The sequence below is a fragment of the Rhodotorula paludigena genome (assembly GCF_050403205.1).
Source record: "Rhodotorula paludigena JCM10292 DNA, Rt_paludigena_JCM10292v1_ctg42, whole genome shotgun sequence".
In the NCBI taxonomy this organism is placed as follows: Eukaryota; Fungi; Basidiomycota; class Microbotryomycetes; order Sporidiobolales; family Sporidiobolaceae; genus Rhodotorula; species Rhodotorula paludigena.
In genome coordinates, this window is record NW_027481416.1 from 161517 (window position 1) to 173194 (window position 11678).

At 64.0% G+C, this 11678-nt stretch overlaps 3 protein-coding genes across 3 annotated transcripts; 2 read left to right on the plus strand and 1 right to left on the minus strand.

Moving 5' to 3' along the window:
* Positions 1-100: 100 nt before the first annotated feature.
* Positions 101-1312, plus strand: JCM10292_000708 (uncharacterized protein; the record flags this gene model as incomplete). Its single annotated transcript, XM_076650912.1, has 1 exon — positions 101-1312. One exon carries the CDS (start codon positions 101-103, stop codon positions 1310-1312), a length of 1212 nt encoding a protein of 403 aa, XP_076503593.1.
* A 565-nt stretch (positions 1313-1877) lies between these two features.
* TOP3 (DNA topoisomerase 3) lies at positions 1878-6058 on the minus strand (the record flags this gene model as incomplete). Its single annotated transcript, XM_076650913.1, has 19 exons — positions 1878-2038; positions 2103-2112; positions 2175-2278; positions 2333-2452; positions 2506-2718; positions 2777-2870; positions 2928-3211; positions 3265-3580; positions 3642-3767; positions 3824-4002; positions 4064-4255; positions 4312-4535; positions 4588-4724; positions 4778-4859; positions 4915-5155; positions 5213-5382; positions 5451-5635; positions 5710-5910; positions 5975-6058. The coding sequence occupies 19 exons, from the start codon at positions 6056-6058 to the stop codon at positions 1878-1880; spliced, it is 3123 nt and encodes a 1040-aa protein (XP_076503594.1).
* A 1264-nt stretch (positions 6059-7322) lies between these two features.
* On the plus strand, positions 7323-11653 carry ADE6 (phosphoribosylformylglycinamidine synthase; the record flags this gene model as incomplete). Its single annotated transcript, XM_076650914.1, has 4 exons — positions 7323-10067; positions 10127-10756; positions 10838-11461; positions 11534-11653. 4 exons carry the CDS (start codon positions 7323-7325, stop codon positions 11651-11653), a joined length of 4119 nt encoding a protein of 1372 aa, XP_076503595.1.
* Between the last annotated feature and the right edge of the window lie 25 nt (positions 11654-11678).

The following is an 11678-nucleotide window of genomic DNA, read 5'->3' on the forward strand; positions in this document are numbered from 1 at the left end:
CTCCCCGTCGATCCTGCCTTGCTCACAAGCCTCCCTGACGCAGTTTCTTCCTTCCGTCTCTCCGTCATATTGTCCAACAGCCAAAGCTGAACGCCACAGCATGTCTGATCGTCGCACGCCGCCCAGGCCTATCCACATCACCAGCCGCCAAGGTCGCACTGTGGGGCCGTCCGCATTCGGCATCTCGACCTTCTCGCAGCGGGCACCCCGCCCGAGAACCTCGTCGCTTCCGAAAGAGGCTTCGACGTTGACGAGCGCAAGCACCGATCGCCACGCGCGTCTCGCGTCTTTGAAGGGCGACTCGCAGCTTGCAGCGGTTGAACCGTCGCTCGGCCGGCCTGACACGACTCGCGAGACAGCAGTCGCAGTCGACGTGCATCCGCCAACCCCACAAGACGTGCTTCACGATGAGGTCGCCGCCAAAGCGCGCCCAGACGTCGCCGATACGGTCCGCACGCTCAAGCAGACCCGCCGAACCGCCTCGATCTACTCGGTATCGTCCAGCGTCGGCGTCGTACTGGCGAAGAACGGTCGGAAGGATGGGGTCTCGTCGATCTACCTTCGCCCGGACTTGAGCAGCGCCTCGGGGCTGTCGCTCGACCAGGTTCCGCGCTCCGTCAGCCTCGAAGATTTGCGTGCGGGCGGGCCTGCTGCCTCGTCAGCTTCGCAGATCGCCGAGGCGGGTACACGCACCGCACTGCAGCCCTCGCTGTTGTCGCGGTCCGACTCGGAGGAAGTCTCGTCGCACTCGACGGTTTCCCTCCCTCACCACGGCACCTCTCTCTCCCACTCGTCGTCTTTTCTTCACCTCAACGCGGCACAGTCCGTCGTCGACCAGCCGCCTCGCCATGCGCGTCCCCCCGCGCCGCCTGCTCACGCTCCTCCGCCTTCGTACGCCTCTCACCGCGCCGTCCAGCCCTCCTCCCGCACCCTGCGCACCGAGACCGAGTCCGAGCGCCTCAAGCGCCTCTATCTGTGCCCCTGGGAAGGAGCCGCGCCGCTCGACCGCCACGGCGCATCGAGCAACGGGTCGCGCACGTCCAGCACCGAGGTCGCGCTTGCGGGCGTGAGACCGCGGGCATACCTCGTCGGCGGCGAAGTAGACCTCGAGAAGGGCGCATACATCCACGACGAGCAGGCGCTCTCGCGCACTGGGAATGGTGACGGGCGGGTGAGGAGCACTGCGTTGCAGAAGCGCAAGAAGGCGCTCGTCACCGTCGGGCTCGCGCTCCTCGTCCTTCTCGTTGTTGCAGATCTCATCGTGCTCAACGTGCGAGTGTTCTCGCTCAGTGACGCGTACTACGACGACTAGGAGGTTGTCCAATGTAGCGAGTCGCACTCATTTGTCTCGTGCCCAACTTGTCATCTCACCGTGCTGCGCTGATCGACTTTGTCGACGAGAGGCTGTAGGGATGGTCGTAGTGCTCGTCGGCCAAGAGGACATGCTACTCCGACATGTCAACATCGTGGACCTTCTCGTGCAGCTTCGCATTGTCGTTCCTGCCCATTTGCGCGTCATGGACTACTGACGTAGTCTGCCTCTGCTTTGCAATCAGATGAGCAAGGGCTAATAGAACGATCGCAGAGGTGTCAATCTGTGATGGGAGGTCGGTCCACGAGCGAAAGCGAAAGCAGCACCAATCCTCGACACCGCTCACTGCGGGCCTCGTCACGGGCACGCGCTCAGAGCCTATCGTCGTTATAACACTGCAATCAGTGAGCCTAGATGGACAGAAAGCCGAAGCAGTTCACTGTACATCGCCTGCACCGCTGAACCGTTTCGGAACTCTCGCCATCACCGTCGTCGAGACGAGAACCAGAGTGCAGAACCTTGATGGCTACAACAACACATTTGTAACACGGACATGCGCATGACCTCAGTCCCAATCGTCACTTGCCGCCTTCTTCGCTCGCGACCGCCCGCCGCCAGTCTTGCGGGCTCCGCTCTGCGCCCCTTGACGGCTTCGGGTCCCTGAACCGCTCTTACGAGACACAGAAGGGCCGACGTCGGATGTGCAAGTGGACGAGAAGTGGCCCTCTGCGTAGGTCGCAAGTCGTCAGTGGCCGTGTCAGCACCATCCAGGTTCCACGGGGCAACGCACGCTCGCCGCACTGCGGAACACGCGTTGGCTATCAGTCGCACATATCACAAGGGAGGAAGGTGAGAGACGTACCTTGAAGCACGAGTAGCCGGACCCGCCGCTACCAGACTGCCCTCCTCCACCGCCTCCTCCCCCTGCCGCTCCACGCTGCGGGCACTCCTTTGCCCAGTGACCGACTGCACACAAGCCGTCAGCACAGCGCCTGACTACGAAGGATCACGAGGACGCACACTCATGGCAGACGAAGCACTCCCTCTGCCCTGACCCTCCTGCGCCGCCGCCTCGTTCGCCGCCGCCGCCGCCGCCACCGGGCCGGTCCAAGTTAGGGCACTCGTGCGCCCAATGACCGTCTATAGAATGGAGGTCAGCATCTGAGCAGCGCAAGGCGGCATGGGAGACTCACCTTCGTTGCAGCTGAAGCAGCTGCCGCCTCCTCGGCCACCACCGCCTCCTCCTCCGCCGCGTCCACTAGCTTGATGACCGCTCCGACCGCCGCCTGTCGAGCTTGTGTCGACTCGATCCCCGCCGGGCAGCTCATCGGCCCAGGCGAAGAACCTGCACTGTGCGTTCTTCGAGACGTTGGGACACTTGAAGAACGCGCGGCCCTGATTCGGCCCTGAGACACTCAACGAGTCAGTTGTCAAAGGACCGGGTGCGTGAAGGCGGAGACGTGCCTTCTTTCGATGAGGTGTATCGCGACGGAGTTAGGTCGCACTCGCAGCGCAGCTCGTCGGTCGAAGCGGTGACACTGGTGCGCTTGGCCTGGTGCTGCAGAAGACGGTCTAGTGAGCGAATGCGGACGAAGTCAGACCGAGCAACACATACATTCGAAGCGTTGGCGATTGGCCGCTTCTTGGGCACGATGCCGCTTGGCCCGCCGCCACTTCCAGGTTGCGGTCCGATCTGAGCCAGACCCGTCGCATCGGCCCAAGCGAAGAAGCCGCACGACTCGTCGCGGCCCTTAGCGCAGCCGAAGAAGCGCCGACCCTTGTTCGGGCCTTCTTTCGCAACGGTGCGCTCGGCGGCCGCAGCAGGGCAGTTGCACGAGGGAGCCTCGGGCGGCGGTCCCTCGTCACCGTCGTCAGCGCCGTCGTCGAAGTGGAAGTCGTCTGTCATAGTAGAGGGTCAACAACGTTCGTAAAAAACCGGAAGCGGAACGCACCTTCATCCTCCTCCTTCGTTCGCTTCGCAGCCGGTGCGCGCCCCTTCGCTGCACCAGTGCCCCGCCCTCGCCCCCGTGCTGCGCCTCGGCCACGTTCGGCGGCTCCCCCGCGGGCTCCTCGACCGCGACCGCGGCCTACACCCCGACCACCTCGTCCTCCGCCGCCGGGCGGGTCGTCGTCGTCGCTGTCATTCGCGCCCGGCCCGCCGCCTCGCCGACCTCGTCCTGCTCCACCGCCTCCTCCACCGCCCCCTCCGGCCCCTCCGCCGCCCCCGCCGCCTTGCCCTGCTGGACCCTCCACATACTGCCGCACAGCCTGCGAACGCGGCGAGCAGATGAGCGCCATAGGGAAGACGAAGGAGATCGTCAAGACGCACAGCGACGAACGCGGCCATCTGCTGCCTTGTGCGGAACAAGACATCACGGTACTCATCGAGCGTCTGCTGCACGACATCGTTCTTCGTTTTGACGCCGTCGCAGATCTGCACGAGCCGCTGCTCGGTCTGCACCGCGACAGGTCAGTAGCGCTCAAACGTGTCAATTGGTCAGCAGGACGTACAAGACGCCGCAGGTGCGGCTTGGTGAGCGAGTTCTCGAGCCCGACCGAGTCGTACGCCTTGACGAGCCCGATTCCCAGTGTTGACGGAACGAGGTACTCGATGCCGCCTTCTCGCTGCTTGAAAACGTACTCGCGCTCGATGATCTTGGCGATGTGCTCGGCGATCGTCGCGTCGGTACCTGCGAGTCGAGGTGTGGGTAACTTGCGCGTCCGCGAGGTGGAGGGCAAAGCTCTGCGTACCGATGCCGTTCTTGTCCATGAGCGAGACGAGATCCGCCTCCGTGAGCAGCGCCGGCTGGGTCGTGGTACCTTCGCGCAGAGCGAGCTCATCGGGCTGGAAGCGCTCTCCGAGCTCAAAGTCCGGGAGATGGTTGCCCGTCCAGCGGTCGTACGGGTACACGTCGAGGTAGTTGCGCTCGCGCACAACCAGACCTGCGCACTGAGATCAGTACTTCCGTGCGTGTCTCCGCTGGGCGAAATAGACAGACCCGTCGCCGAGAAGGACTCGCCCGCGATGGCAATCTCGACGGTCGTCTGCAGACCGCGGGCGTTCTTCGAGCAGCATGCGAGGAAGCGGCGCACGATGAGGTCGTACACCGACTTCTCCTCGCCGGCGAGGTTGTTGACGTGCGCGGTCGGGTGGATCGGCGGGTGCGCCTTGTCGTTCTTCTTGCCGTTGCGCGGGCGTTCGAAGCCGTTATTGTTGAGTAGACTGCGAGGTCTGAGTCAGTTCTGAACGGACCAGCGTTGTCAAAAGGACGCACTTGGTGGCGAATTGGCCCCAGGCGTTGTCTCCCGTGTGCTTCTGAATGAGCTCATGAAAGTTGAAGTCGCGGTCGAATTGGTCCGTCTCGGTACGCGGATAGCTCAGGATACCTCGCTGGTACAGCGTCTCGGCAATCTGTCCAAACCGGTGTGAGTGCCGGTTGGAGCGGACGCAGCAGGAAAGCGCACCTCGAGGATCCGCTTGGGCGTCATGCGAAGGAGGCGCGATCCCGACTTTTGCAACTCGACGGTCGTGAGGGGAAGCGGTTTCCTGCAGGCGTGCTTCAGCATGAGGCCGCGGGAAGACGAGCGCGATTCTCGCGTACCATTTCTGGGTCGGCTTGGTCTCCCACCGAGTGACTGTCGCCTCCGAGTCGTCTTCGACGATGTCGAAGATGGCTTGTGCGACATCGCGGTCGAAGAGCCTGCCTCGTCGCCACGAGAACGACGTCGTCTCGCCTTCTCGGACGAGACCCACGTGGATGTACCAGAACGGCTCGGGCACGAAGGCTTGCATGCGCTCATACTGGTCGACGACGAAGCCGAGGGTCGGGAACTGACACGGTCCTGCACAAAATGACGTCAAATTTGTTATTGTGAGAGTCCCAGGATGTAGAGGCGCACCATAGCTGACGACCTTTTCCGCCACCGCGTTGACCCGGTTCTGCAACTCGAGCGTCTGAACCCGCGTGAAGACGGCGCCGACGCGGAGGTCCAGCTCCATGCGGGCTTGCACTGCCCAAGCTTGACGCTGGTCGAGGTCGACAGGGTTACGTGCGGCCTGGTTTATTTGGCTGCAAAAGATGCCGAGAAGACTCAGCAGGCATGCCCCGCAGTCAGTACCAGGAAACCGCGAGCGCACGCTGGAATGATGGCACTGAACCGTGCGCGCTTGACGACGATGTTCGGCTTGACCTTCCGGCACACCTCGGCGACAACTGAGCCGATAAACTCGCCTTCACGATCACAATCGGTCCAGATCATCAGGTGCGTCGCCTTGCGCGCCTCATTCTTCAGGTTCTGCTCGATGCCCAGGTGGTCGGGGTTCTGCAAGCGAGGCGTTCCGCGCTGTGAGCTAGATGTCGCCGCGCGGTCCGCGAAGCGGAAGAGGTCGGGCGCACCTGAGCGACATGCGTGAGGACTCTCGCGTCGAACAGCTGGCTCGGATCGCAGCTGTACCACTTGCGGTACTGGTCCTCGAAGTCATTCTCGGTTAGATGGCCAGCGACGGCCGTGATGGTGAAGTCGGTGTGCCCGCCGCCGGGACCCATGCGGTACGAGAAGCTGTAGTTCTTGATCCATCGCGGGCGCGTCGCATCTCGCTGCGTGAGGTTATGTCGTGAGATCGTTTCAGGGCACCCTCAAGCTGCTGCAAGTGGAACGTACGGTGGTGAACTGGCCACCCGAGAGGATTTGAGTTATCGACTTGGCGATGGAGGGCTTCTCTGCGACGCAGAGCCACTTGACCATGTCTGCCAACTGCCGCCTACCTGTTTCCAATGAAAGGGAGTCAGCCTGACCCGACGAACAGCGGTGGACGAGCGGCTCGGGAGGAGAACGGCATGGCCGCACAGCTGCGCAGACTGATTCGCAGGGCCAGAGGGCGTAGAGAAAGCTTACTTCAGGTCACGCTGCATACGCACACGCCGAACGCGATGACGCCTGTCGAGCGAACTTGGCCAACAACAGCGGTGAGGAGGCGACAGTGTGGGGAACGAGTGCGGGCTGGAGGAGGCCGCAGGCTCTGGGTGAGCGCGTCGAACGTGCCGGTGGAGACTTAGTACCGCTCTTCGAGAGCTCCAGCGCAGTAGGGCAAGCGCGACAAGGGCGAGCGCAATGTCAACGAGTCGCGACACGACTTGGTGCCGTCGACCGCGACAAGTAGCGCTGAGAGCCTTGACAGGGGCCTGCAGAGGTGCCTGTACTTGCCTCGAGGACGCGCAACGCTCACTCAAGCTGTCGTCGCTGCTGTAACGCCAGTTGAGCGCGAGTATGTTTCGTGATCTGACCTCGCCTGACCGTCTTACGAGTGCACTAGACCGCTCTGTACGACCCTGTAGACTACAGCGCAATCCACCGATCACGCCCGGGAAGACGCGGCGAGAGAGTCAAGGGCGACCCCGCCTTTCCTCGAGCTCGTTCCCAAGTGAGCGTACGCTCGCCTCGCCGCCACCGACTCTGCCGAGCTAGCCAGACGCTCTTCGCCCTCGCTCAAGTGAGTTGGAGCGACACACGGTTCCTTGACGCCCCCCTTGCCTTGCTTGCGGCGCCGGGCGTAGCGAGACCTCGAGGAGGCGGACTGCTTCGCCGCGCCATACCGCACGATTGCGTCCTTCTTGGGGCGTTCCTGGCGCACCAGTCTCCGCACAAATGGGTCTGGACAGGCTGCGCATCTTCGCACGGTCCATCTGGCTGAGGTGCCGACTTCCAGCACGTTGTGGTGCTGCAGGAGAGATGAGGGATTCGAGGCATCATCATGGGGTCCAGGCTCCTGTCTCCTCCAAGAGCATGCTGCTGACCAGTCTTGCGACGTCCTGCTGCAGCCGCTTGGGTCGGGTCCGTTCTTGGTGCTACCCGTTCACCCCTCTCCGCTTGAGGGCAACCCCTGTACGCCCATTGCTTCCTGCTCGGCGCATCTTTCGAGCTGACTCCCCCTTCATCACAGACTTCAGCGTATGTTCACCTCCTCGCAAGGCCGTTCGCAGCTCAAGCTGACGCGTTCGACCCGCAGACGATGCTCGTCCTCCCCGGCGCATCCGTCTTCCACCCGCCTCAGCGCGCGGCGCTCCTCGCGCGCGTGCACGCGGCCGCTCCGCACATCACCTCGATTGATGCGGTCTTCGCTCACTTTGTCGAGCCGGTCACGGTTGCGGCTGGCAAGGTCCTCGCCGACCCGACTTCTAAGGAGCGCCAGGTCCTCGACGCCCTCCTCAAGTACGGCGACGACTATGCGCTGAACGGTACGCGCCAGGCCGTCGATCTCGCCGTCGAGTGCGGCAATGCTCCCGGCGTCCTCTGGGTCGTCCCGCGCGCCGGTACCATCTCGCCGTGGTCTTCCAAGGCGACCGACATTGCCAAGATGTGCACGCTCGACCAGCACGTCCGCCGCATCGAGCGCGGCGTCCTCTTCGTCATCAAGTCGGAGGGCAAGGCGCAGCGCGCCGCCGATCTCGGCGACGTCGCGCACCACCTGCACGACCGCATGACGCAGATCCTGCGTGACCAGAAGCCGGAGGAGAAGGCGCTGTTCGAGCGTGGCAGCCCCGCGCCGCTCACGACCATTGCGCTCAAGGATCAGTCTATCGCCGAGGCCAAGGCGAAGCTCGTGCGCGCGAACCAGGAGCTCGGCCTTGCGCTTGGCGGCGACGAGCTCGACTACCTCGTCGAGTGCTTCCTCGCCGCCGCTGCGACGGGCCGCGACCCGACCGACGTCGAGCTCTTTATGTTCGCTCAGGTCAACTCGGAGCACTGCCGGCACAAGATCTTCAACGCCGCGTGGGTCGTCGACGGCGAAACCAAGGACCACTCGCTCTTCGCCATGATCCGCAACACGCACAAGCTCACGCCCGACCACACCATCTCGGCCTACTCGGACAATGCCGCCGTCATTGACGGTTCCGTCGTTCCCCGGTTCGCCGCTGCTCCCTCCGATGCCGCATCTGCCCCTGTCTACCAGGCGTCCGAGGAGCACATGCCGATCCTCATCAAGGTCGAGACGCACAACCACCCGACCGCCGTCTCGCCCTTCCCTGGCGCTGCGACCGGCTCGGGCGGCGAGATCCGTGACGAGGGTGCTGTCGGGCGTGGTTCCCGCCCCAAGGCTGGTCTTGCCGGCTTCACCGTCTCGAACCTTCTCATCCCCGACTACGTCCAGCCGTGGGAGACCGACTTTGGCAAGCCTGCGCACATCGCCTCTTCGCTCGACATCATGATCGAGGGCCCGCTCGGCTCAAGCGCATTCAACAACGAGTTCGGCCGCCCCGGTCTCACGGGCTACTTCCGCACGTTCGCGGAGGAGATTCCCGTGCTCGACAAGGAGGGCAACGGTTCGAGCGAGATCCGTGGGTACCACAAGCCGATCATGATCGCAGGTGGCTACGGGAACGTCCGTCCCGAGTTTGCGCTCAAGGACAAGATCACGCCCGGCGCGCGCCTCATCGTCCTCGGCGGTCCCGGCATGCTCATCGGTCTCGGTGGCGGTGCCGCTTCGTCCATGGCATCCGGCTCGTCGTCGGCCGACCTCGACTTTGCCTCCGTCCAGCGTGAAAACCCCGAGATGCAGCGCCGCTGCCAGCAGGTCCTCGACACCTGTGTCTCGCTCGGTAAGGCGAACCCGATTCAGTCGGTGCACGACGTCGGCGCCGGTGGTCTCTCGAACGCGCTTCCCGAGCTCGTCCACGACGCCGACCTCGGCGGCGTGTTCGAGATCCGCGATGTCCTCGTCGACGACCCCGGCATGTCGCCCATGGAGATCTGGTGCAACGAGTCGCAGGAGCGGTACGTGCTCGCGGTCGGCCCGGAGGACCTGGATCGTTTCGAGGCGATTGCCAAGCGCGAGCGCTGCCCGTACGCGGTCGTCGGTACCGCGACCGAGGAGCAGAAGCTCGTTGTCACCGACCGTCTCCTCAAGGAGGACGCCATCAATCTGCCCATGTCGCTCCTCTTCGGCAAGCCGCCGCGCATGCACCGCACCGCCGTCACTGCTGAGCAGCCGCGCGATGTGTTCGACTCGTCTCTCAAGTCTTACCTTCCCGTCGCCGAGTCTTCCCGCGACATCATCGACCTCGCGGCTGAGCGCGTGCTCCACCTCCCTTCCGTCGGCTCCAAGTCGTTCCTCATCACCATCGGCGACCGCACGATTTCGGGTCTCGTTGCACGGGACCAGATGGTCGGCCCGTGGCAGGTTCCTGTCGCCGACGTCGCCGTCACCCAGGCGACGTATGGCTTCGATGTTATTGCCGGCGAGGCGATGGCTATGGGCGAGCGCACGCCTCTCGCCCTCCTCTCGCCTGCCGCCTCCGCTCGCATGGCTGTCGCCGAGTCTCTCCTTAACCTTGCCGCCGCCGACTTCCCTTCGCTCGCCAACGTCAAGCTGTCGGCCAACTGGATGTGCGCCGCGTCGTACGGCAACGAGGGCGCTGCGCTTTACGAGGCCGTGCAGGCGATCGGCATGGACCTGTGCCCGGCACTCGGCGTGTCGATCCCCGTCGGCAAGGACTCGATGTCCATGTCGATGGGCTGGAACAACGAGCAGGGCGCGCGCACGACCGTCACGGCCCCTCTTTCGCTCGTCATCAGCGCGTTCTCGCCTGTCCGCAACACCGACCTGACCTGGACCCCCGAGCTGCACGTTCTCGACGAGCCGACCGTGCTCGTCTTCTTTGACCTCGCCAACGGCATGCAGCGCCTTGGTGGTTCGGCGCTTGCGCAGGTCTTCAAGCAGCTCGGCTCGGAGGCGCCGGATGTTGTCGACGCCAAGGTTTGTACTCCGTTCTTCCCCTCCTCCGACGGATTGTCGATTGACACTTCTGCACACAGGTTCTCAAGGCGTTCCTTGACGGCTGCCGCGCTGTTCGCGCCGAGAACCCGGATCTCGTTCTCGCCTACCACGACCGCTCGGACGGCGGTATCTTCACGACTATCGTCGAGATGTGCTTCGCCGGACGCGTTGGTGCCGAGATCATGCTTGACGCGTTCAAGCAGGACAACGACGACATTGCCGCGCTGTTCAACGAAGAGCTTGGTGCCGTCTTCCAGGTCCGCCAGTCCGACATCGCCGCCTTCTCACAGGTCTTCATCCGCGCCGGCTTCCCTTCGACCGCGATCCACCCGATCGGCCGTGTCGCGTCGTCTCGCGACGACCAGGTCGTCAGCATTGCTTCGGGAGGCTCGCTTCTCTGGTCGTCGACCCGCGCCGCTCTCCAGCAGCGCTGGGCCGAGACGTCGTACCGCATGCAGGCGCTGCGCGACAGTCCGCAGGGGGCGCTGCAGGAGTTTGAGAACATCGCGCGCGAGGACAACACCGGTCTCCACTTCAAGCTCTCCTTCGACCCGTCCAAGGCGCTTGCGGACCCGCTCCTCGAGAAACTCACGTCGCTCAACGACCGTCCCAAGGTCGCCATCCTCCGTGAGCAGGGCGTCAACGGACACGTCGAGATGGCATGGTCGGTACGTATCGGACCCGCGACGTCCTCCGGGTTTCCTCTGCCTAGCTCACATTCGCTTCGCACTAACGCTCTGTCGATACAGTTCGCGCAAGCCGGATTTGCGTCGGTCGATGTGCACATGTCAGACCTGATTTCGGGCAAGGTCTCGCTCGCCGACTTCAAGGGTCTCGCGGCCTGCGGCGGTTTCTCGTACGGCGACGTCCTCGGCGCCGGCAACGGGTGGGCCAAGTCGATCCTCCTCCACGACCGCGCGCGGCAAGAATTTTCGGCCTTCTTCAACGACCGCGGCGACACGTTCGCGCTCGCCGTCTGCAATGGCTGCCAGCTGTTCTCGCAGCTTCGCGAGCTCATCCCGGGCGCCGAGCACTGGCCGTTCTTCAAGCAGAACCTCTCTGGTCGCTTCGAGGGCCGTGTTTCGCTCGTCGAGGTTGCCGACACGCCTGCGACGCGCGAGTCCGTCTTCTTCCGCGACATGGCCGGCTCGATCCTCCCCACCGCGATCGCGCACGGCGAGGGCCGCGCGACGTGGCTCCCGCCGTCCAGCATCGAGCAGGGCGAGTCGAGCGTTGCGTTGCGCTACGTCGACCCGTCGGGCAAGCCGACGGAGCGGTATCCGTTCAACCCGAACGGCTCGCCGAACGGCACTTCGGGTGTGCAGGCTCTCGGTGGCCGTGTGCTGGCGTGCATGCCCCACCCTGAACGTACTGCGAGTTGCCTTTCTCCCATCCCTGCAGGTCTGCATCCCTCCGCTAATTTCCGCCTCTTTCCTTGCTCGCAGACGATCCGCAACGCCAACAGCTGGTTCCCGACCGGCCCGCGCGCAAAGGAGTCCGACTCGTGGCAGCGTGTCGGCCCGTGGTTCCAGCTCTTCTACAACGCCCGCCGCTGGGTCGGCTAGACGGCATTCGTGTTCTGCCTCTCTC